This window comes from Carcharodon carcharias, chromosome 7, assembly GCF_017639515.1.
Source record: "Carcharodon carcharias isolate sCarCar2 chromosome 7, sCarCar2.pri, whole genome shotgun sequence".
Lineage (NCBI taxonomy): Eukaryota > Metazoa > Chordata > Chondrichthyes > Lamniformes > Lamnidae > Carcharodon > Carcharodon carcharias.
In genome coordinates, this window is record NC_054473.1 from 106615468 (window position 1) to 106639265 (window position 23798).

The window sequence follows — 23798 nt, forward strand, 5'->3', positions numbered from 1 at the left end:
CCTTATCTAAGGAAGAATGTACTTGCCATAGAGGAAGTGCAACGGAGGTTCACCAGATTAATCCCTGCGATGGCAAGATTGTTTTGTGAGGAGAGATTGAGGAGACTGGGTCTGTATTCCCTAGAGTTTCGGAGGGTGAGGGATGACTTCATTGAACTTTACAAAATTCTTACCAGGCATGACAGGCTGGACGTGGATGAGGTGTTTCCCCTGGCTGGTGAGGATAAAACCAGGGGACATAATCTCAGAATGAGGGGCAGGCCATTTAAGACTGAGACGAGGAGGAATTTCTTCACTCAGAGGGTGGTGAATCTTTGGAATTCTCTACCCTAGAGCGCTGTGGAAGCTCAATCATTGAGTATGTTCAAGATAGAAATCGACAGATTTCTGGAGACTAATGACATCAAGGGATATGGAGATGGTGCAGGAAAGTGGCATTGAAGTAGATGATCAGCCATGATCTAATTGAACGGCGGAACAGGCTCGATGGGCCGAATGGCCTGCTCCTTCTCCTATGTTCCTAAAAAGGAATGAAGTTGATTGCATTTAAATAGCATCTTTCACAAACACAAGCATCCCAAAGCACTTCGCAGTCAATGAAATACCCCTGAAATGCAGTTACAGTTGTAATGCAGTGACTCAGGATGTCTAGTGCAATCAAAATAGCCCAATCACATTCATTGGCTCCTTTGCTGCTCCGAAGTATAAAAAGATGACTAAGGAACACCTCCTCCTTCTGGTACCATGCCTTAAAAGGGCATTGGTGACCATGGACTTCGATTGCATTGGTCCATGATTATCCTTAGCAAAGTACTGCAGCGGTTTGCCATTGACTTCTGCAGTATGGTTGACCAGGAAACTCTCCAGCTCTTACCACCTGCCATCAAGCATACTAGAAGGACTCATAGGTTAATAATCAACCTGTGCTTGGCCACAGTATCATACACCTTCCATAAGCATCAAGTCCTGAAGTAGATAAAAACAAAAAATTGCAGATGCTGGAAATCCAAAACAAAAACAAAATTACCTGGAAAAACTCAGCAGGTCTGGCAGCATCGGCAGAGAAGAAAAGATGTGACGTTTCGAGTCCTCATGACCCTTCGACAGAAGAGGACTCGAAACTTCAACTCTTTTCTTCTCCGCGGATGCTGCCAGACCTGCTGAGTTTTTCCAGGTAATTCTGTTTTTGTCCTGAAGTAGGACTTGAACCCAGAGTTTCTGGCCAAGAGGTAGGGACACTACCTCCTCTGACGTACAGCAGTAAGTGTATATAAATTGCTCTTTTTTAACTTTTAAGATATCATTACAGTTCAGATCAGTGCCAAAAATTGCCATTCAACATAATGTTTGGATTATGTAGATTCTGCAAGGCCAAGAGGAATCACAACCATTTCCAATTTTCTGAGACAATTGTGTAGGATAATAATAGCCAACTTAAACCAATATTAGACTGCAAAGCTATATTCCTAACAACGTGATTCAGTTATCAGTTGGATTGCTACAGGAGGTTCAAGTTCCCTATATCTTTGGTGCTGACATCAATAGTAGTAATGGAAGATAGTTACCAACCATCATTTTTGGTGAAAATGATGAGATTTTACAGTCTCAAATAAACTACTCACACGCTGCAAAAGATCAACTGATGTCTAGGCCGCTAAAATTGCTTATAATCCACTACAGGCACCATTCGGTTCTGCAGCAATGGGTAAACCAAGCGTGAGAAGCAAGTGCCCCAGGATTCAGAAGAAAAACATCATAGAAACTAACAACCAGGGTCTACATGAGATCTTTCTCTTCCCCACAGCTCCTACTATTGGCTGAACTGACAAAATATCCAAACAGGATTACCCCAAAATTCTTGAAGCAAGATAAAGCCATCTCTTAGGGAGCAGATTGGTTGCACAAACCTGTCCAGGATAACTCCCAAATTAGGTGCTGACTTTACCAACTGATTGCCATAAACCATTAATTAACTTGCTAGTGCTACTTAAGGGAAATAAGAAAATTACAACAAGCAGTTCAATTGGTCAAAGCAGCTGATCCTTAAAATTACTCCTGACAGATTAGTTAAAGGGTGATACATTCTCAGCAGATGGCTGGAGTTTGCCATATGTGGATAAGGGCATGCAAATTCAATTTTAGTGAGAGAAATATGGGCTCCAATGTGGGAAAGTGGTAGGAAAAGCAGCGAATACCAAAAGCTAGGTGCACTTAGGGGGCAGTACACTTGAAGCAATACTGCTCATGGGCCTCAGGAGCAGCCACCCAAATGTATTTCAATAATGTTGGCCAATCGTCAGGCAGCTCAGCAGCTTTCTTGGGTCCATTGCCAGCGAGTCTGCCCACCACAATCTAGGAAAAGGCCCCAGAGGAGGCTAAGGTGCATGCCTCCCATATGTAGATAATCCTGAAGTCTATTATTTTACCAGGTTCGGCATCTCTGTGATGGGCAGAAGACCCATCCTACTGAAGTAGCTCCAAAACTGAATATTTAGAGATTAATTGACATTGGCAATTGGAGTACAGATAGGCAAAATCCAATGATCCAGATTTCCAGATTAATCGAAAGGCTTATTTTTAAATCACTTCTTGGCACTATAATGTAATGTAATTAATCTTTGGGACAGCTCCAAAGACAGTGCTAAACAGACAGCATTCTAATGTGGACTAAATTCCATTTATTTACACTAACATTTGACCTACCATTGATCAGGGTATTCAAATTCCTTTTGTATTAAAAATGTTCCACTATTTACATCTAAGTCAGTAGCTTTATGAGGTAAATAAGCTATTTGGCCATTATTACCTCATTCAGCTATGGCAACTGCATGCATTATAGCCACTGAGTATTACCATCTGGTGTTGCAAAAATGAAGAGGCAATTCTGCCTAATGACAAATAGTTTCATTTTAATAATTAAGATGTGTTAGCCCATCATCTGTGGCATAGGACACAGGGAATCAAGACAAAGTGTAGTGTTCAGCTCAAACAGAACTAGAACACAAAAGAGAAAATTGGACCTAGGGAAGAAGTAGATGTGTTTTGGGAGGCAGAGAGGACGATGGGGAGGGTGACACAAGGAGAAGAAGGGCTGGTGGACAGGTCAGAATAGCAAGATGAGGATGGAAAGAGCAGGTGTAGAAAAACTAGCTCAGCAGGGAGGGGCTGAAAGGAGGAAAAGGAGACAATCCTTCCACTTGGGCAAGATGGGAGCCATGGAGTTGAGGTACCCTTTCTGTCTTCCCAAGGCCTGCATTTTCTATCAGTACTGGGGGGTGAGGGGGAAAATAGGCTAGAAGTATTTTCCGACAGGCAGATCATAATAACAGGCAAGGCAGTGGCATAGTGGTATTGTCACTGGACTAGTAATCCAGAGATCCAGGTCCAGGGTAATGCTCTGGGGACCTGGGTTGAAATCCCACTATGGCCAAATGGTGGAATTTGAATTCAATAAAAAATCTGGAATTAAAAGTCTGATGATGACCGTGAATCAATTGTCATAAAAACCCATCTGGTTCACTAATGCCCTTTAAGGGAGGAAATCGTCTGGCCTACATGTGACTCCAGACCCAATGTGGTTGACTCTTAAATGCCCTCTGAATGAGGTCAGTTAGGGATGAGCAATAAATGCTGGCTTAGCCAGTGACCATGAATGTCCCATGAATGAATAATTTTTAAAATTCTAAGGTTTTGGAGAATCAGGCTGGACACATGTGGAAACTGTGTCTTTGGATGGGCAGCATATAGATTAGAAATAGCGCGGGGCTAACGATAGGTCCTTGGAGTACACCAGAGGAAACAGTTGGGGAGCAGGAATAGAAGCCACTGAAGGTAAAACTCAAGATAGATAAGAATGGAACCAGTTGAATGCACTGTCATCCAGCTGGACTATGATGGAGAGGTGTTGGAGGTGTGGGCAACCAAGCCAAAGGCTGCAGAGAGGACAAGGTTTGCTTTTGTTACTGTGGCTTTGATAAGAGCTGTTTCAGTACTGTAGCAGGGGCAGAAATTTGATTGGAGGGATTCAAACATAGAGTTCAGGGAAAGATGGGCATAGATTTGGGAAGTGACAACACGTTAAGAACTTTGGAGAGGAATGGGAATTTGGACGATTGGTGGTAATTCGTAAGGATAGAGGATGCCAGGGGTTGATTTTTTGAGGAGAGGATGACGACAACAGATTTGAAAGAGAGGGGCTCAATACTTGAAGAGAAAGAACCATTAAAAGTATCAACTAACCTGGGAGGCAGGAAGGAAAGTTAGATGGTCAACAATTTAACTGGAATAGAGTTAAGGAAACTGAGGGGTGAGTCCCAAGGACAAGATGAGCTTGGAGAAGCCGGTGGTGGACCTGGGAGATCAGGGCTACAGTTGGAGGGGGCAGAGGGGAGCTATTCTTAGAGGAAGTTTAGCCCAGTGGGAAAGGGGAGAGGAGACAAGTGGCAGCGGTAGTTAATTGCATGGACTCAATAAATAAGGTAAACGGCACTGGAACAAGGTTGCAACTGGTGAAGTTCAGGATAGCTGTAAGGAAGCTAGAACTTGGGCAATAAGAGTGTTACTTGGAATGTCTTCTAGGTGGGGTAGTAGGGGTGAAAGCATTTGATTCTTTCAGTCAAATAAAGTGACGAGCATGTGATTTGCATACTTGGATCAAACACAACTTTCTCATGTCATTAAAACTGGTAATTTATAAATAGTATTTGAGGGGAGGTAAGGAGCAGTTTCTAGATATAGAGTTATAACCATCTGGAATGCACTGTCTGAAAGACTGGTAGAACTGTCAAAAAGGGACAGAAAATACTTGCAGGGAAAATTTTTCCAAAAACTTTGGGAAAGAGCAGTAAAGTGCAACTATATTTTTATTCATTCATGGGATGCAAGGCCAGCATTTTTTTCCCATCCCTAAGAGCCCTTGAGAAGGTGGTAGTGAGCTGCCTTCTTAAACCGTTCCAGTCCATGTGGTGTAGGTATACCCACAATGCTTTTAGGGAGGAAGTTTCAATATGTTGACTCATAACAGTGAAGAACTGGCGATATATTTCTAATTCAGGATATGAGTAGCTTAAATGGGAACTCGCAGGTGTGTCTGCTGCTCTTGTCCTTCCAGATGGTAGTGGTCGTGGGTTTGGAAGGTGCTGTCGAAGGAGCCTTGGTGAGTTCCTGCAGTGCGTCTTGTAGATGGTACACCCTGCTGCCACTGTTCGTCAGTGGCAGAGGGAGTGGACGCTTGCGGACGGGTAGCCAGCCTTCTTGGCTGCTTTGTCCTGGATGGTGTCAAGCTCCTTGAATGTTGTGGGAGCTGCATTCATCCAGGCAAGTGGAGAACATTTCATCACACTCCTGACTTGTGCCTTGTAGGTGGTGAACAGGCTTTGGGGTGTCAGGAGGTGAGTTACTTACCATAGGATTCCTAGCTTCTGACCTGTTCTTGTAGCCACAGTATTTATATGGCTAGTCCAGTTCAGTTTCTGGTCAATGGTAAGCTCCAAGATGTAGATAGTGGGAGATTCAGCGATGGTAATGCCTTTGAATGTCAAGGGGGGAACAGTTAGATTCTCTTTTGTTGGAGGTTGTCATTGCCTGGCACTTGTCTGGCACGAATGTTACCTGCCACTTGTCAGCCCAAGCCTGGATTTTGTCCAGGTCTTGCTGCATTTGGACATGGACTGCTTCAGTATCTGAGGAGTTGCAAATGGTGCTAAACATTGTGCAATCAACAGCGAACATCCCCTTACAATGACCTTACAATGGAAGGGAGGTCATTGATGAAGCAGCTGAAGATGATTGGGCCTAGGACACTGAGGAACTTCTGCAGTGATGTCCTGAAACTGAAATGATCATGATCTCCAAAAGCCACAACCATCTTCCTTTGTGATAGGTATAATTCCAACCAGCAGAGAGTTTCCCCCCGATTTCCATTGGTTCCAGTTTTGCTAGGGATCCTTGCTGCCACACACAGTTAAATGCTGCCTTGATGTCAAGGGAATTCAATCTCACCTCACCTCTGGAGTTCAGCTCTTTAGTCCACGTTTGAATCAAGGTTGTAATGAAGTCAGGAATTGAATGGCCCTGGCAGAACACAAACTGAGTGCAAGGAGCAGGTTATTGCTAAGCAAGTGCCTCTTGATAGCACTGTTGATGACCCTTTCCATCACTTTACTGATGATCGAGAATGGACTGATGCGGCGGTAATTTGCCGGGTTGGATTTGTCCTATTTTTGTGTACAGGACATACCTGGGCAATTTTCCACATTGGCGGGTCGATGCCAGTGTTGTAGCTGTACTGGAACAGCTTGGCTAGGGGCGTGGCAAGTTCTGGAGCACAAGTCTTCTGTACTATTATCAGAATATTGTCAGGGTCCATAGCCTTTGCACTATCCAGTGCCTTCAGCCGTTTCTTGATATCACATGGAGTGAATTGAATTGGCTGAAGAATGGGATCTGTGATGCTGGGAACCTCCAGAAGATGCCGAGATGGATCATCTACTCGGCACTTCTGGCTGAAGATTGTTGCAAATGCTTCAGCCTTATCTTTTGCACTGATGTGCTGGGCCCTCTCATCATTGAGGGCGGGGATATTTGTGGAGTCTCCTGCTCCAGTGAGTTGTTTAATTGTCCACCACCATTCACAACTGGGTGTGGCAACACTGCAGAGCTTACATCTGATCAGTTGGTTGTGGAATTACTTAGCTCTGTCTAACTGCTTGCTGCTTAAGCTTTTTGGCACGCAAGTTGTAGCTTCACCAGATTGACACCTCATTTTTAGGTATGCCTGGTGCTGCTCTTGGCATGCCCTGCCACAATCTTCATTGATCTAGGGTTGATCCCTTGGCTTGGTGGCAATGGAATGGTAGACTGAGAGATATGCCAGGCGTGAGGTTAGGGATTGTGGTTGAGACCAATTCTGCTGCTGCTGATGGCCCACAGTGCCTCATGGTTGCCCAGCCTTGAGATGCTAGATCTGTTTGAAATCTATCCCATTTAGCACAGTGGTAGTCCCACACAACACGATGGAGGGTATCCTCAAATTCTCCACAGGAGCTGTGCAGTGATTGCTCCTACCGATACTGTCATGGACAGATGCATCTGCAGCAGGCAGGCTGTTGTGGGGTGGGCTGGGGGTGGGAGATCCTGAGGATAAGGTTGGTTCCCTTGCCACCTACCACAGACCCAGACTAGCAGCTGTGTCCTTTAAGGCTCGGACAGCTCGGTCTGTAGTAGTCCTACCAAGCCAACCTTGGTGATGGACATTGAAGCCACCCCACCCAAAGTACATTCTGAGTCCTTGCGACCCTCAGTGCTTCCTCCAAGTTGTGTTCGACATGGAGGAGCACTGATTCACCAGCTGAGCTGGGGTGCATGGGGGTGGGGGGGTGCGGTACGTGGTAACAGCAGGAGATTTCCTTGCCCATGTTTTACCTGATGCCATGAGACTTCATGGAGTCAATGTTGAGCACTCCCAGGGAAACTGCCTCCCAACTGTATATCCACTGTCCTGGCCTGGTGATGGTGATGCCTGGCACATTATCTGTAAGGTATGATTCCGTGACTATGACTATGTCAGGCTGTTGCTTGACTAGTTTCTGAGACAGCTCTCCAATTTTTGGCACAAGCCCCCAGATGTTAGTAAGGAGGACTTTGCAGTGTCAATAGGGCTGAGTTTGCCACTGTCTTTTCTGGTGCTTAGGCTGATGCTGGGTGATCTGTCAGTTTCATTCCTTTTAGGCTTTGTAATAATTTGATACAACTGAGTGGCTTGCTAGGCCATTTCAGAGTCCTTCCCTAAAGGACATTGGAGAAACAGATGGGTTATTCTGACAATCAACAATGGTTTCATAGTCATCATTAGACTTTTAATTGACTTCAAATTTCACAATTTACAGTGGTGGGATTCGAACCTGGGTCCCCAGGGCTTTACCCTGGGTCTCTGGATTATTAGTCCAGTGACAATACCACATTGCCACTGCCTCCCAAATTGGATAGCTCCACCAAAGAGCCAGTATGGGCACAATGGGACTTAAATTGGCTAATTTAATTGGTGAGTAAAAAGAGGTGTAGAAATCACAGGGATCTGATGACAGCTTCCATTGCAACATAAATAGTTTCCCTCAAAGGTTTGAGTGCTGTGCTGGAGGCTCAGACTGCTGCCATTATGGTTCAGTATACCCCTATTCAAAGGGACCTTCAGGATATCCCAGCAGTCCATTAATATCAATCAGATCAATAGGATTGCTGAGCTGCTTCCCTGAGAGAATGGCAATGGTTCAATGAACCTTCTGTCCTGTCTCAGGATGACAGCAAAATAAAAGCAAAATACGGCGGATACTGGAGATCTGAAGTAAAAACAGAAAATGCTGGAAAAACTCAACAGGTCTGGCAGCATCTGTGGAGAGCAAAACAGAGACCTGGATTTTCACCACAACAGAGAGGCTCTCCATCATGGTGAAAATCTGGAAAAGGCTGAAAGCTCTAAGTCCCACCCCCGAACCCAGCATTTCCCATCTTCATGGGGGCAGATCTAGAGTCGGGCCGAAGTTCACACATGCGCAATGCGCAGAGGCAGCTGGCCATTTAAATCATCATCTGCATCCACTGAAGTAGGATTTTGGAAGAACAGGAGTGTGGAATATGGAGTATGCAGAATAGAACAGGTAAGAGGAGGTCTAAACTTGGTGGATGTGTTTGGATAACCAGGATTACCTTTAGAGATGTAAGATACTCCTTTGAAGAAGGTCCTAGGGCACCTTTTGGAGAGGTAAGACACCCTTTGGGATTGCTAAAAGTGAACACACTTAAGCATTTTTTACACACATAATCATTGGAACTGTCAATCTGCCAAAGAGCTATCGAGCTGTCAAGGATCTGTCCAGCTGTCAGACCTGTCAAAGCTATTTTGGAACTGTCAAGGCTGTCAAAGCTATCCAGGAAGTGTTAAACCTGTTAAAGCTGTCAAAGCTATCTAGGAAATGTCAAGCCTGTCAAGGAACTGTCCAAGGATTCTAGGTGAGTTGAAATGGAGAAGGTAAGGACTGATGGTGGCATGTGGGAGGAATATGTTGGGATGAGTTGGCATAGAAGGTAGGGGTCCCATGGGGGTTGATTGGGGGCACTAAGTTAGCATAGGGGACATGGAGGTTGGCTGGGGACATGGGTTGACATAGGTTGAAATGGATGGGGCATAGGGACTGTGTAGGGGGGTGAGGGGTGAGGGCTGGAAGAATATTTCTGGTTTTATTATAATCTTTTATTTATTTAAACACAGTGCCGGGGCACAAAGGCAGGCATTGCACTCAGCGCGCCTCCGCACCCAGCGGCCTGAGCATTCTGCCAAACAAAAATCTGACCTGTGGACAGACATATTTAAAGGTCGGGTTCGCCAAGCTGGGAAATCTACCGACTCGTCAGACCCTACCCAGAGACGAAAATGTGGGCCAGAGTTAACTTTCTGTTAACCCCAAAGTTCCAAAGAAGAGTCTTATTGGACTTGAAACAGTAACTCTGTTTCCCTCTCCACTGATGCTGCATTTCTACACCTTCTAAACATTGTGGCTACAAGCGCAGGTCAGAGGCTTGGAACCCTAAGGCGAATAACTCACCTCCTGACTCTCCAAAACCTGTCCACCATCTACGAGGCACAAGTCAGGAGTGTGATGGAAAATTCTCCACTTGCCTGGGTGAGTACAGCTTCAACAACACTCAAGAAGCTTGCCATCGCCCATGACAAAGCAGTCTTCTTGATTGGCTCCTTCTACAAACATTCACTCCCTCCACCACTGAATCACAGTAACAGCAGTGTGTACCATCTACAAGATGCACTGCAGAAATTCACCAAGGCTCCTTAGACAGCACCTTCCAAACCCACGACCGCAAACATCCAGAAGGACAAGGTCAGCTGATACATGGGAACACCACCACCTGGAAATTCCCCTCTGAGCCACTCACCATCCTGACTTGGAAATATATTGCCTTTCCTTCATTGTCACTGGGTCAAAATCCTGGAACTCCCTCCCTAACAGCACTGCGGTATACCTATACCACAAGGACTGCAGCGGCTCAAAAAGGCAGCTCACTACCATCTTCTCAGGGGCAAATAGACATGGGCAATAAATGCTGGCCTAGCCAATGACGCCCACAACCCATGAATTTTTAAAAATCTACTCCTGTCATTCCACCAGTGCCTTAGCTGTTGCCTGTTAGCTAGCCAGCCCAGACTATGCAGCCCAGTCTGACCTGGTGCAATCTGAAGCCAGGCTCTGTAGGCCCAGAATGGCTGGACGTCACTCTCCAAGGCCTTCTGCAGTCTACTCAACAGCAGGTCAGCAGCATTCCATCATCTATGTTGAAGTCACTGAGGAAGCATCTCAAAGGAGCATTAGTTTAGGAAAAGGTACACAGAAGACAGGCACTAAGGCAACACACAAAAGTAATTAATTTATTTTGCTATACATTAAGCAATGAATGAATTTATAAAAATGGATTGGAATATGCATATTCTAGTTGTTTTTATTTTTGTAGTGTCAGAAATAGGACAGTATGATGGTCAGTAAAAGAAGAAAGGTAAGCAGTCTGTGACAGTTGGTGAATAGAGAGATGTGGTTGAGGTTACTGGCATCACTCATGAATCATTTAATCAGGTAGATTCTGGACAGAATGGGGCTGTTTACATTGTAGTTTCTCTTCCTCGTGTTCCTTCGCTTCCTTTTTCACTCCCTTCTCCTCCTTCTCAGTTTCTTGCCTGATTGGTGGTGGCAAGGGCTGTTCTCATGATTGTGCAGCAGAATACTACAAATCATGATGTCCATTTAGCTAAGTACTGCAAGGCAGTGGAAGCATAGCTTAATGGTGCTGATGGTATGCTCTACGATTTTCCATGTGTCAGCATGGCTTTTGCCAGAGGCCTGCTGCACGTCTGTGTGCGGCTTCTGAGCCGGAGTCATGAGCCATGTTGCAAGTGGCTAACTCATGTTGCACAGTAGTCAGCCTTTGCCTGACCATAGTGAATCAAATGCAGCTGGTACAGAGGACTGCCACAGTCAGAATAACGAGCATTCCTGTAGTTACATACAAGCTGGACATTGAAGGAGTGGAATCTCTTTCACATCAGCAAAATGACAGAGTTCTCATGGGGTGTATGCAAGGCAATCTGTGTGCAGTCAATGGCACTCTACGCCATAAGGAAGCCTGTATTCCATGAAAACCCTTGTATTTGCTCCCTCTGCTTGTCTTTACAAGAGGAAATAAGATCAAACACTTTTGCCATGTATAGAGAGCCTCAGTGACATCTATTATATACCGAGATGTTACTTGTATCTCAGCAGCAGCTTAGAAGGAGATAGAAGCATGAAGGTTAACAGTCAGAGTCACCTTGAGAGCCACAGGCAACACACCCCTTGCCCAGCTTTGAGATTGCAGTCGTGGCTGCAACAGTTGCCAGACTTCAATCACAATTTCTTTTGTGAAGTGAAGATGCCTTATGCATTGGTCCTCACTGAGGTAAGAAAATTGCTCCTTCAGCAGATACAGTCTACTGCTAAAATGCTAGCATGTCCTGCTCTGCAAGACCTCTCTTCAATCCCCCCAGTCATGCTCAACTCCCAGAGGAAGCACAAGTTTTTAAATGAACAGGAAAACACTTCAGCACCAGCCAGACCATTTTCTGTAGACTATTCAAATTTTAGCCAAGTATATGAAAGCTCCAAAAATAGGTACATTTGCATCAGCCGACAAAATAAATAATCCAGCGACTAACCTGTAAATAATTCATGATTGTTATAAATAGTGCTGGTAGTGGGAGGGTGCTCCATGTTTAATATTATCTTCTGCTGGGCAAGGTGCTGGGCAAGGTTAAGGCTCGGAATTGGCTGGAGTGTGCAGTTGGAAAATGGGACCGCTGGTGCCAAATCATCGTTGCACACAGACTCGTGGTCATGATCTGCCTGCTCTGCATACTGCTGAAGTGCATTAGGTACACGTGCACAAACCCATTTACCAGATAGAGTCCTGCACACTTCCTGCTACATAATGCCTAAAATACGAGCACTAATCAGCCCAATTACCCAACCCCAGCCTTAATTCTGATTCAATCATAATAATTTAATTACTTTGTCAAGAAATATCAATCCCAATTCACACCTTGCTTTCCTCAGGTACAAAAATGAGCTTGAATGTGGTGGTCATGCCGGGTGCCACTTTACGACCCACATCACTAGGACAGATGATTCTGAAGTACGGAGAATCCTCCTGGATAACTTTAACCATCCGTGGAACCTGGAAATATACTTCACTAAATTATTGCAAGACAGAGGATTTTATGAAGTAAGCAAAATGTTTAAAAGTTATTCACATTTAGCTGTAATATGGTTTATGCATGTGGCTACTAATTCACAAAGGTGTGACAAATCCTATAATTGTTATTTCTAAATGCAGTCAGCATGATTTTGCCCATAATTAGCATGATTTTGAAAATTTCAAAATTGGTCATGATTTCACTGTAGTTTCCTACAAAATATCCATAGTGAACTTTCACAACTTTCCTTGTTTCTGACACATCCAGATTATGAATTAAAATATAGTACAGTACTATTCTACTGTACATACAAGAGAATAGAGCTCCTGTGGCTTGTGTATTCAACATAACAACCAACAAACCATTTCTAATAAACTGTTATATCTCGAGATGAGCATATTAACATGTTTAGCTGAGATTATTTTCAACCATGTGATCTAGAACATACTGCTGCCATCAATTCTGTGCATTAAAATTTACCATTGAAATGGAGAACAGAAACCCTACAAAGCTTTGGGAGACTTATTGGGAGGTATATCCCAGCACAGTTAACTTTAACTGGCATCTATGCATATCCTCTTTCCACTAGGATAAAAGCTTATAGTCGGAGACTTTCCACTAGGATTCACTAGGTAGCAGTCAAGAGCAAGAACTCTGGCTGTTTTTCCCATTTTGAAATCTAAATGAACAAAGACTAATTGTATTATCCTTTAAGACATTCCAGCTGTAATGGCAGCGCTCAGCTTCTGATAAACAACCCACCAGCTTTCAATCCCTAACACCACAAATTACAAAAAAGGACTACTTATTAAACCAATTATACTACAAACCAAACAAAATGCTGATAAGAACATAAGAAAAATAAGCAGGTGTAGGCCATACCACCCCTCGAGTGTGCTTTACCATTCAGTAGGATCATACTTCAGCTACATCTTCCTGCACTATCTCCATATTCTTTGATTTCCTTAGTATCCAAATATCTATCATCCTTCGACTTGAATATGATCAACAAATGAGCATCCACAGCTCTCTGGGGTAGAGAATTCCAAAGATTCAGAACCCTGTGAATGAAGGAATTTCTTCTCATTTCAGTCCCAAATGGCTGACCCCTAATTCTGAGAATTGACCCCTAATTCGACATTCCCCAGTCAAGGAAAACATGCTGCCAGCATCTATACTGTAAAGCCCCTAAATAGTGCCACCCGCAAGTCCCACCCCACAAACCTCCAGGGGACCACCCCACCCGCTGACTACTCCCACCCCCCTGCCATGGGGCTCCCATCCCCAACACCTACAGGACTCCCCAACACCACCAAAACCCAGGGAAATGACTCTGCACCCCCAAATACCACAATGGGCTCCCACCCATGGGAGTACCTCCCACCCGCCCTCCATGTGACACCCCCGCTCCCCCCACCCATGGGACTTCCCCGTCTCGACCCAACACCCACTCCAAGGTCTGACCCGACCTGACACCGCCACCACCACCCCCCACCCGCACCCCCCCTCCACCCCGACTCCCATCCCAAAGCCTGACCTGACCCGACCGGACCCCCACACCAAGGTCCAACCTGCCTGCCCCCCAAGACCCAACCAACACCTCACAAGGCCTGATCCAATTGGACCACCTCACACAAGGCCCAAGCAGACATGACCCCCACCCACCACTCCAAAGCTCTGACCGGAACCCCCTCCAAGGCCTGATCCGACCCAACACCCCCCAACCCCGACACCACCCAAGGTCCATTGCAACCCCCCTGCCCCCTAGACCCAACCCAGCCATCATGCACCCGCCCAGATCCTACCCACTTATCTTATACACCTACCTTGTCAAAGACCTTTAAACCTAGCTAGACAGTGAAACCTACCCAGTTTACAGCAGCAAGTGCCATAAAAAAAGGGGCCTGGCTTACTTACCTTCAACTCTACAGCCCTCAATGCTAGGCGTCGGGGACACCCTACACTGCCTAGATCTTGCCCGACCTGAGTTGGAAGGTTGTGTGAGATCGGATTGCCTGGATTTCAAGGTAAGAACTTTCGAGTGGAGTGCAAACCGACTCTATTGCCATTCCATCAGAAGTTGCGGCACAATATGTTTCATTAAGATCACATTTCATTCTTCTGGCTCTAGCGAATATAGGCCTAATCTACTTAACCTATCCTCACAGGACAATCCCCTCATCCCGGGAATCAATTTGCTGAACTTTCATTACACCCCCTCTAAGGCAAGTATGCCCTTCTTTGGGTAAGGAGATTAATACTGTACATAGTACAATAGTCTCACCAAGGCCCTGTACAATTGCAGTACAACAACTTTATTCTTTTACTCCAATCTGTTTATAATACAGGCATTCGCTTTCCTAATTGCTTGCTGCTTGTTAAGTTGCTGTGATTTTATGCTTAACATCACCCAAGGTCCCTCTGGAAACCAACATTTCCCAGTCTCTCACCGTTTAAAAATTATTCTACTTTTCCATTTTTCCTTCCAAAGTGGATAACTTCATATTTCCATGCATTATAAATCATCTGCTGCATTCTGGTGCACTCACTTAACCTGTCTTTTTGCCACCTCCCACTTTCCCACTTTATAATTTCAGCAACTTGGACATGTTACATTCAGTCCCCTGATCTAAGTTGTTAATATAGATTGTAAATAGCTGAGGTGCAAGCACTGACCCATGCAGCACTCCGCTACTTATAATATGCCAAAATGACCCATTTATTCCTACTCTCATTATTCTATCCATTAACCAATCCTCAATCTATGTTGATGTATTACCCCCAATTCCATTAGCCCTAATATTGTGTAATAACCTCTTGTGTGGCACCTTATTAACTGTTTTAAGAAAATCTGATAACCGGTGCAAAACAGTGCCAAAAGAAGCCACAGGTTTAAAAAGAAAAATTGCTAAAGAAAATATATTTTAACTGAATGTTTCCAAGTTCCTTTCTTCAAACAAATCCATTAGAAATCATTATGCAATATAAATCTACCAAACAAACAGAGCTATCTCACCCCTTAATTTCCAATAAAACTTTTCAGACATAGACCTGCAATGAACAACTAAAATATCCAACATCAGCATGCAATCAAAAGTCTACACTCCAACCAAGACCCTCAAAATCAATGCAACTAAATGACATTAAACTGCAAATGATTATCAAACAGTGCTGATGAAATTGGGAGATAAGGTTCTACAAAGGAACATTGGGGATCATTTTCAACTTTGCCACCTGAGCGAAAACTCAGTAGAGTGGGTCACCCGCCCATTGTAGAATTCATCCAATTTTGCTAGCATTCAAACTACAAGATGCACAAATAATAAATGAAGATACTCAGCGTTAAGTAACATCCAGGCCCCACAGAATAAAACAATAAATTAGATGCAGGAGCACAGAACTTGCACTATTATTTCTACGAAATTAATTATTTTGTGCCACATAATATGTGCATAACTTATCAAATAAATACATTTAACAAGCTGGCTGTGTGGTCATTCCATGGAATTAATAAAATGCTTATGTGAGATTCCAAGAAACAAATAGCTTCTCCAAGAGGATATAAATAAATTATTGATAATTTCCAATATCGATTAACTGATGAGTGATCTTGTGTATAATGAAATTGGTAGGATTGTGGATGACAGAAATCAAATAGGCATGGAAGATTCACTTAATTGAACTCAATGCAAATGAAAGTTTTGAAAAATTCACACCAATGCTAATTCATCTTCTGCCAGCAAAGCCTGTTGGGAGTCCTTCCTCACCCACATCGATAATGCAGAGGACTTTTGGATAACCTGGATAAGACTTCCCTCCGAACTGCAAGGACATTGAGCATGCCGCAAAACATTCACACACTTTGGATGCCTCATACCGCATATCACGCTTTGAACAATGCAGACTCTAAAGTCACTTTTTGAGAATGCTAAACATTAGCTCTTTAACTGATCCAGTCACTTTATTTGTCCATTTGAATGGATGTTCTACTGGCAATTCAGCATTAGTAACAAAATAATCAGTCATGGTTTCAGAGACATCCCATCAAAAGCCTGTCTTCCAGTTGGTTATGCCAAGGAATTGGGAGAGACAAATGTGGTGCCAATGTATGAAAAAGGAATAGACAGATAAGCAGGGGACTAAAAACCTGCGTAACTAATGTTAGTGAAAACAATATCCTGTAAATCAATAACTTATTTATACTGTTACGGCCAGATGAGATGTGGTAGAATGGCTTCTCTCTCTTTCTGTCTTTCAGTTGACACAAGAGTATTTTTTAAAAGAATTTGCTTGTCAGCTTAGTGAGTGTTTAACTGTTTAAGTGCTGTTACTATAAAAGATAAACACAGACAGGTTTTCTTGTAAATTTTAAAAGAAAAGGAAATGGTGTTTTATTACTCTTCATACCCAATTAAAAAAATTATTGAAAACGCTCACACTCAGACTCACACTCAGACTCACACATGCACCCAAGAGTCTCACATACATACATACACAGAAGTAAGTTAGGAGGGAGGGTAGGTTAAATTGTTTGAGTGTCCAAAAGGAAGTTAATCATATACAAATCCTTGAGTATTGATGAAAAAAGTGACATTTCTGTTGAAGCTTTTCATCTTACACTCATCAGGGCAATTCACAAGAATACCAAATGTAAAGGGAACAACAATTTATATTATGTGAGGAGAGAGTGCTGATGGTCATGAGTTCAGAAGGTGCTGTCAAAGGAGCCTTGGTGAATTCCTGCAGTGCATCTTGTAGACCGCATACACTGCTGCTACTGTGCATCAGTGGTGGAGGGAGTGAAGGTTTGTGGATATACTGCCAATCGAGCAGGCTGCTTTGTCCTGGATGGTGTCAAGCTTATTGAGTGTTGTGGGAGCTGCACTCAACCAGGCAAGTGGGGATTATTCCATCACACTCATGACTTGTGCCTTGTAGATGGTGGACAGGCTTTGGGCAGTCAGGAGGTGAGTTATTCGGCACTGGATTCCTAGCCTCTGGCCTGCACTTGTAATCATAGTATATGGCTAGTCCAGTTCAGTTTATGGTCAATGGTAAGCCCCAAGATGTTGATAGTGGGAAATTCAGTGTTGGTAATGTCATTGAACATCAGGGGGCGACGGTTGGATTGTCTCTTGTTGGAGATAGTTATTGCCTGACACTTGTGTGGTGCCAATGTTACTTGCCACTTGTCAGTCCAAGCCTGGATTTTGTCCAGGTCTTACTGCATTTGGACATGGACTACTTCAGTATCTGAGGTCTTGCAAATGGTGTTGAACTTTGTGCAATCAACAGCGAACATCCCCACTTCTGACCTTACATTGGAAGGGAGGTCATTGATGAAGCAGCCGAAGATGATTGGGCCTAGGACACTGAGGAACTTCTGCAGTGATGTCCTGAAACTGAAATGATCATGACCTCCAAAAGCCACAACCATCTTCCTTTGTGATAGGTATAACCCCAACCAACGGAGAGTTTCCCCCCGATTTCCATTGGTTCCAGTTTTGCTAGGGATCTTTGCTGCCACACACAGTTAAATGCTGCCTTGATGTCAAGGGAATTCAATCTCACCTCACCTATGGAGTTCAGCTCTTTAGTCCACGTTTGAATCAAGGTTGTAATAAAGTCAGGAATTGAGTGGCCCTGGCAAAACACAAACTGAGTGCAGGGAGCAGGTTATTGCTAAGCAATTGCCTCTTGATAGCACTGTTGATGACCCCTTCCATCACTTTACTGATGATCGAGAATGAACTGATGGGGCGGTAATTTGCCGGGTTGGATTTGTCCTATTTTTGTGTACAGGACATACCTGGGCAATTTTCCACATTGGCGGGTGGATGCCAGTGTTGTAGCTGTACTGGAACAGCTTGGCTAGGGTTGTGGCAAGTTCTGGAGCACAAGTCTTCCATACTTTTGTCAGAATATTGTCAGGGTCCATAGCCTTTGCAATATCCAGTGCCTTCAGCCATTTCTTGACCTTATGATTGAAGGAAGGTCATTGATGAAGCAGTTGAAGATGTTGGGCTGAGGACACTATTCTGAGGAACTCCTGCACTGATGTCCTGGACCTGAGATGACTGACCTCCAACAACCACAACCATCTTCCTTTGTGCTAGATATGACTCCAGCCAGCGGAGATGCCACACTCGGTCAAATGGTTTCTATGGTACTAAATGCGGCCTCTGGAGTTCAGCTCTTTTGTCCATGTTTGAACCAAGGCTGTAATGAAGTCAGGAGCTGAGTGGCCCTGGCGAAATCCAAACTGGGCATCGGTGAGCAGGTTGTTGCTAAGCAAGTACGCTTGATAGCATTCTTGATGACCCCTTCCATTACTTTACTGATGATCAAGAGTAGACTAATAGGGTGGCAATTGGCCAGGTTGGATTTGTCCAGCTTTGTGTTTATAGGATATATCTGGGCAATTTTCCACATAGCCAGTGTTATAACTGTACTGGAACAGCTTGGCTAGGGGCATGGAAAGTTCTGGGGCACGTCTTCAGTATTGTTGCCGGAATATTGTCAGGGTCCATAGCCTTTGCAGTATCCAGTGCCTTCAGCCGTTTCTTGGTTTCACATGGAGTGAATTAATTTGGCTGAAGACTAGCATCTGTGATGCTGGGGACCTCTGGAGGAGGCCAAGATGGATCATCCACTTAGCACTTCTGACTGAAAATTGTTGCGAATACTTCAGCCTTATCTTTTGCACTGATGTGCTGGGCTCTCCCATCATTGAGGATGGGAATATTTGTAGAGCCTCCTCCTCCAGTGAGTTGTTTATTAGTCCACGACTGGATGTGGCAGGACTGCAGAACTTAGATAAGATCCGTTGGTTGTGGGATCGTTTAGCTCTATCACTTACTGCTTATGCGGTTTGGCATGCAAAGTAGTCCTGTGTTGTAGCTTCACCAGGTTGGCACCTCATTTTTAGGTATGCCTGATGCTGCTCCTGGCATGCTCTGCTGTACTCTTCATTGAACCACGGTTGATCTCCTGGCTTGATGGTAATGGTAGAGTGGGGGATATGCCGGGCCATGAGGTTACAGATTGTGTTCGAGTACAATTCTGCTGCTGCTGATGGCCCACAGTGCCTCATGGATGCCCATTCTTGACTTGCTTGATCTGTTTGAAATCTATCCCATTTAGCACAGTGGTAGTGCCACACAACACATTGGAGAGTATCCTCAATGTGAATGCAGGACTTCGTCTCCTTAATGACTGTCAGGCAGTCGTTCCTACCAATACTGTCATGGACAGATGCATCTGCGGCAGGCAGGTTGGTGAGAATGAGGTCAATTATGTTTTTCCCTCCTGTTGGTTCCCTCACCACCTGCCGCAGACCCAGTCTAGTGGCTATATCATTTAGGACTTGGCCAACCCGGTCAGTAGTGTTGCTCGCAAGCCACTCTTGGCAATGGACATTGAAGTCCCCCACCCAGAGTACATTCTGCGCCCTTGCCATCCTCAGTGCTTCCTCCAAGTGGTGTTCAACATGGAGGAGCACTGATTCATCAGCTGAGAGAGGATGGTATGTGGTAATCAGCAGGAGGTTTCCTTGCCCATGTTTGACCTGATGTCATGAGACTTCATGGGATCTGGAGCCAATGTTGAGGACTCCCAAATCAATTCCCTCCCAACTGTTACCACTGTGCTGCCACATCTGCTGGGTCTGTCCTGCCAGTGGGACAGGACATGCCCAGGGATGGTGATGGCGGTGTCTGGGATTTTATATATAAGATATGATTCCGTGAGGATGACTACGTCAGGCTGTTGCTTGACTAGTCTGCAAGACAGCTCTCCCAATTTTGGCACTAGCCCCCAGAAGTTAGTAAGGAGGACTTTGCAGGGTCGACAGGGCTGAGATTGTCATTGTCGTATCTGGTGCCGAGGTCGATGCTGGGTGGTCTGTCCGGTTTAATTCCTTTTTTGTGACTTTGTAGAGTTTGATACAACTGAGTGGCTTGCTAGGCCAATTCAGAGGGCATTTAAGAGTCAACCACATTGCTGTGGGTCTAGAGTCACATGTAGGCTAGGCCAGGTAAGGGCGATAGATTTCCTTCCCTAAAGGACATTAGTGAACGAGGTGGTTTTCTACAACAATCGACAATGGTTTCATGGTCATCATTAGACTTTTATTCCAGATTTTTAATGATTTTTAAGGCATTTCCCTGAGGAATGAACCAGCAAATGGGTGTCACTTATTTTGTTTATCTGAAACAGGCGCAATGTGTATACATGTTCTTTCTGTCTGCAAAGAACAGGGCCCTGTGTATTAATATATGTAGCTTCCAGTACAGGCAAATGCATCACAGTGTGAGCCCAACTGACAATATTAAACTGGTTGTCAGCATAATTCTTAGCACACTGAGGGTTTTTTAGCAAATGTCCAGTCACAGAATCACATCTAATGTTGGCCACTGTGTTTTGAGTTTTGTGTTTTGAGCAAGCATGGGCTGGTTGGTTACAGTCTGTACTTGGAATTCATATACCACATTACTCATTTGTGTGATAGGCTTTTGTCTTTTTGGCTTGACGGCAGCATCCAGTTAGTGGTGAATACCACTCATGTTGCTACTGCACAGTAGCAGCGTGAAACGGCTAGCTCCACCTGTTGCTCAAATTTTTGAGATACTGTGCCTTTCCAGAATAATCTGAGGTAGAGTGGGCACTTTTCAGAACTGAAAGTGGGGCCTTAGGCCTGTTCATGAGTTTGTGTGAAATATAATATGAAATGATCTGATCAGGGTAGCCATTATCCTGCAGGGTGCCTTTGATGCGCCCTATTTCGGCATCAAGCTTGCATGGTGGAACTGAAAGAATCCCAACACGTATACTGACCAGTGAAGGTAGGCATGAGAGACAGTGATAGAGAACTCCCAGCAGATTTTTCAATTAGCACGTCAAGGAAAGGGAATTCATTTGACTGCTCCATTTCAAAGGAGAATTTGAGCGCAGAATAGAGTTCCACGAGCTATAAGAATGGCCTTATTGGCAACCTTGTAAATAGGGCCTGAGCCATTTGCTCAACTTGATGCTGAAATAGGCACATCAAAGGCATCCTGCAGTATCGTAGAACCAGGGAAAAGTTATGGCGCAGAAAGAGGCCATTCAGCCAACCATGTCCGCTCCAGGCAAAAAAAGAGAAAAAATAGGCTGCCGCTCATTTTCAATCCCATTTTGCAGTGCCTGGCCCATAGCCTTGCAGGTTACAGCACTTCATGTGCATATCCAGGTACCTATTAAATTAGTTGAGCATTTCAGCCTTAATCACCAATTTAGACAGTGAATTCCAGAGGCTCTGGGTGAAAAGGTTTTTCCTCATGTCCCCCCTAATCCTTCTACCAATCACCTTAAATCTATGCCCCCTGGTAATTGACCCCTCAGCTAGGGGAAACAGGTCTATCTGGTCTACCCTATCTAGGCCTCTCATAATTTTGTACACCTCAATTAGTTCACCCCTCAGCCTCCTCCTTTCTAAAGAAAACAACCTATCCAATCTTTCCCCTTAGCTGCAATTTTCAAGCCCTAGCAACATTCTTGTAAATCTCCTCTGTACTGTCTCCGGAGCAATTGTGTCCTTCCTCTACACAAAATTCCAGCTGTGGCTGAACTAGTATTTTATATTCTTCTAGCATTACATCTACACTTTTGTATTCAATACCTTGTCCAATAAAGGAAAGCACCCCATTTGCTTTCATTACCACCTTTTCTACCTGTCCTGCCACCTTCAGGAATCTGTGGACATGCACTTCAGGATCTCTCACTTCCTCAACCCCTCTCAATATCCTTCCATTTATTGAGTATTCCATTGCTTTGTTTGCCCTCCCCAAATATATTACCTCACATTTTTCTGGATTGATTTTCATTTGCCACTTTTCTGCCTAGTCAACCAAACCATTGATATCACTCTGTAGACAACAGCTATCCTCTTCACTATCAACTATGCGGACAATTTTTGTGTCACCTGCAAATTTCCCAATCATGCCTCCCACATTTAAGTTTAAATCATTAATATATACAAATATCAAGGGCCCCAACACTAAGCTCTTTGGAACACCACTGGAAAGCGCTTTCCATTTGCAAAAACATTCATTGCCCATTACCCTTTGTTTCCTGTCACTGAGCCAATTTTGGATCCAACTTGCCACCTTCCCCTGTATCCCATGGGATCCCACTTTTCTGACCTGTCTGCAGCGTGGGACCTCATAAAATACCTTGCTAAAATCCATGTAGACAACATCCACTGCATTACCCTCATCAATCCTTCTTGTTACTTCCTTAAAAAATTTGACTAAGTTAGTAAGACATGATCTTCCCCTATTAAAACCTATATGCTGACTATCCCTGATCAATCCCTGTCTTTCTAAGTGACAGTTTAGCCTGTTTCAGAATTGATTCCAACAATTTGCCCACCACCGAAGCCAGACTGATCCATTTTCCAGCCTATCATTCGCATCCTTTTTAATTATTGGTACACTATTCGCAGACCTCCAGTGATCTGGGACCTTGCCTGTATCTAGTGATGATTGGAAAATGATCCTCAGTGCATCCGCTATTTTCTCCCTGGCTTCCTTTAACAACCTGGGATATAATCCATCCAGCCTCGCTGATTTATCCACTTTCAAGGATGCCAGTCCCTCCACTACTTCATCTTTCACTATGGTTATTGTATCTACTATTTCACACTCTTCCTTTTTAACTAGAATGTCTGCATCATGCTTCTCCTTAGTGAAGAAGGAAACAAAGTACTCATTGAGAACGCTGCTCACATCCTCATCTCCTCTGGGGATCTCCCTCCCACAGCTTCCAACCTGATAGTCGCCCAACCTCGGACGGACCGCTTCTATCTCCTACCCAAAATCCACAAACAGAACTGCCCTGGTAGACCGATCGTCTCAGCTTGCTCCTGCCCCACAGAACTCATTTCTCATTATCTTGACTCCCTTCTCTCTCCCCTTGTCCAGTCCCTTCCCACCTACATCCGTGATTCCTCTGACACCTTACGTCACATCAACAATTTCCAGTTCCCTGGCCCCTACCGCTTCCTCTTCACCATGGACGTCCAATCCCTCTACACCTCCATCCCCCACCAGGATGGTCTGAGGGCCCTTAGCTTCTTCCTCGAACAGAGGCCCGAACAATCCCCATCCACCACTACTCTCCTCCGTCTGGCTGAACTTGTTCTCACGCTGAACAATTTCTCCTTCAACTCCTCTCACTTCCTCCAAATAAAAGGTGTGGCTATGGGTACCCGCATGGGCCCCAGCTATGCCTGTCTCTTTATGGGGTATGTGGAACATTCCTTGTTGCAGTCCTACTCCGGCCCCCTTCCACAACTCTTTCTCCGGTACATCGAAGATTACTTCGGTGCCGCTTCATGCTCTCGTCAGGACTTGGAAAAATTTATTAATTTTGCTTCCAATCTCCACCCCTCCATCATTTTCACGTGGTCCATCTCTGACACTTCCCTTCCCTTCCTTGACCTCTCTGTCTCAATCTCTGGTGATAGGCT

General features: G+C 44.5%; 1 protein-coding gene across 1 annotated transcript in view; it reads right to left on the reverse strand.

Annotated features, from left to right (window-relative positions):
* Window positions 1–23798, reverse strand: part of LOC121280028 (hydrocephalus-inducing protein-like) — a 478228-nt gene that overhangs the window by 375150 nt on the left and 79280 nt on the right. Inside the window, exon 6 of the mRNA XM_041191656.1 lies at window positions 12136–12270. Within this exon, the coding sequence (XP_041047590.1) occupies window positions 12136–12270 (135 nt within the window). The remainder of the gene's footprint in view (window positions 1–12135; window positions 12271–23798) is intronic.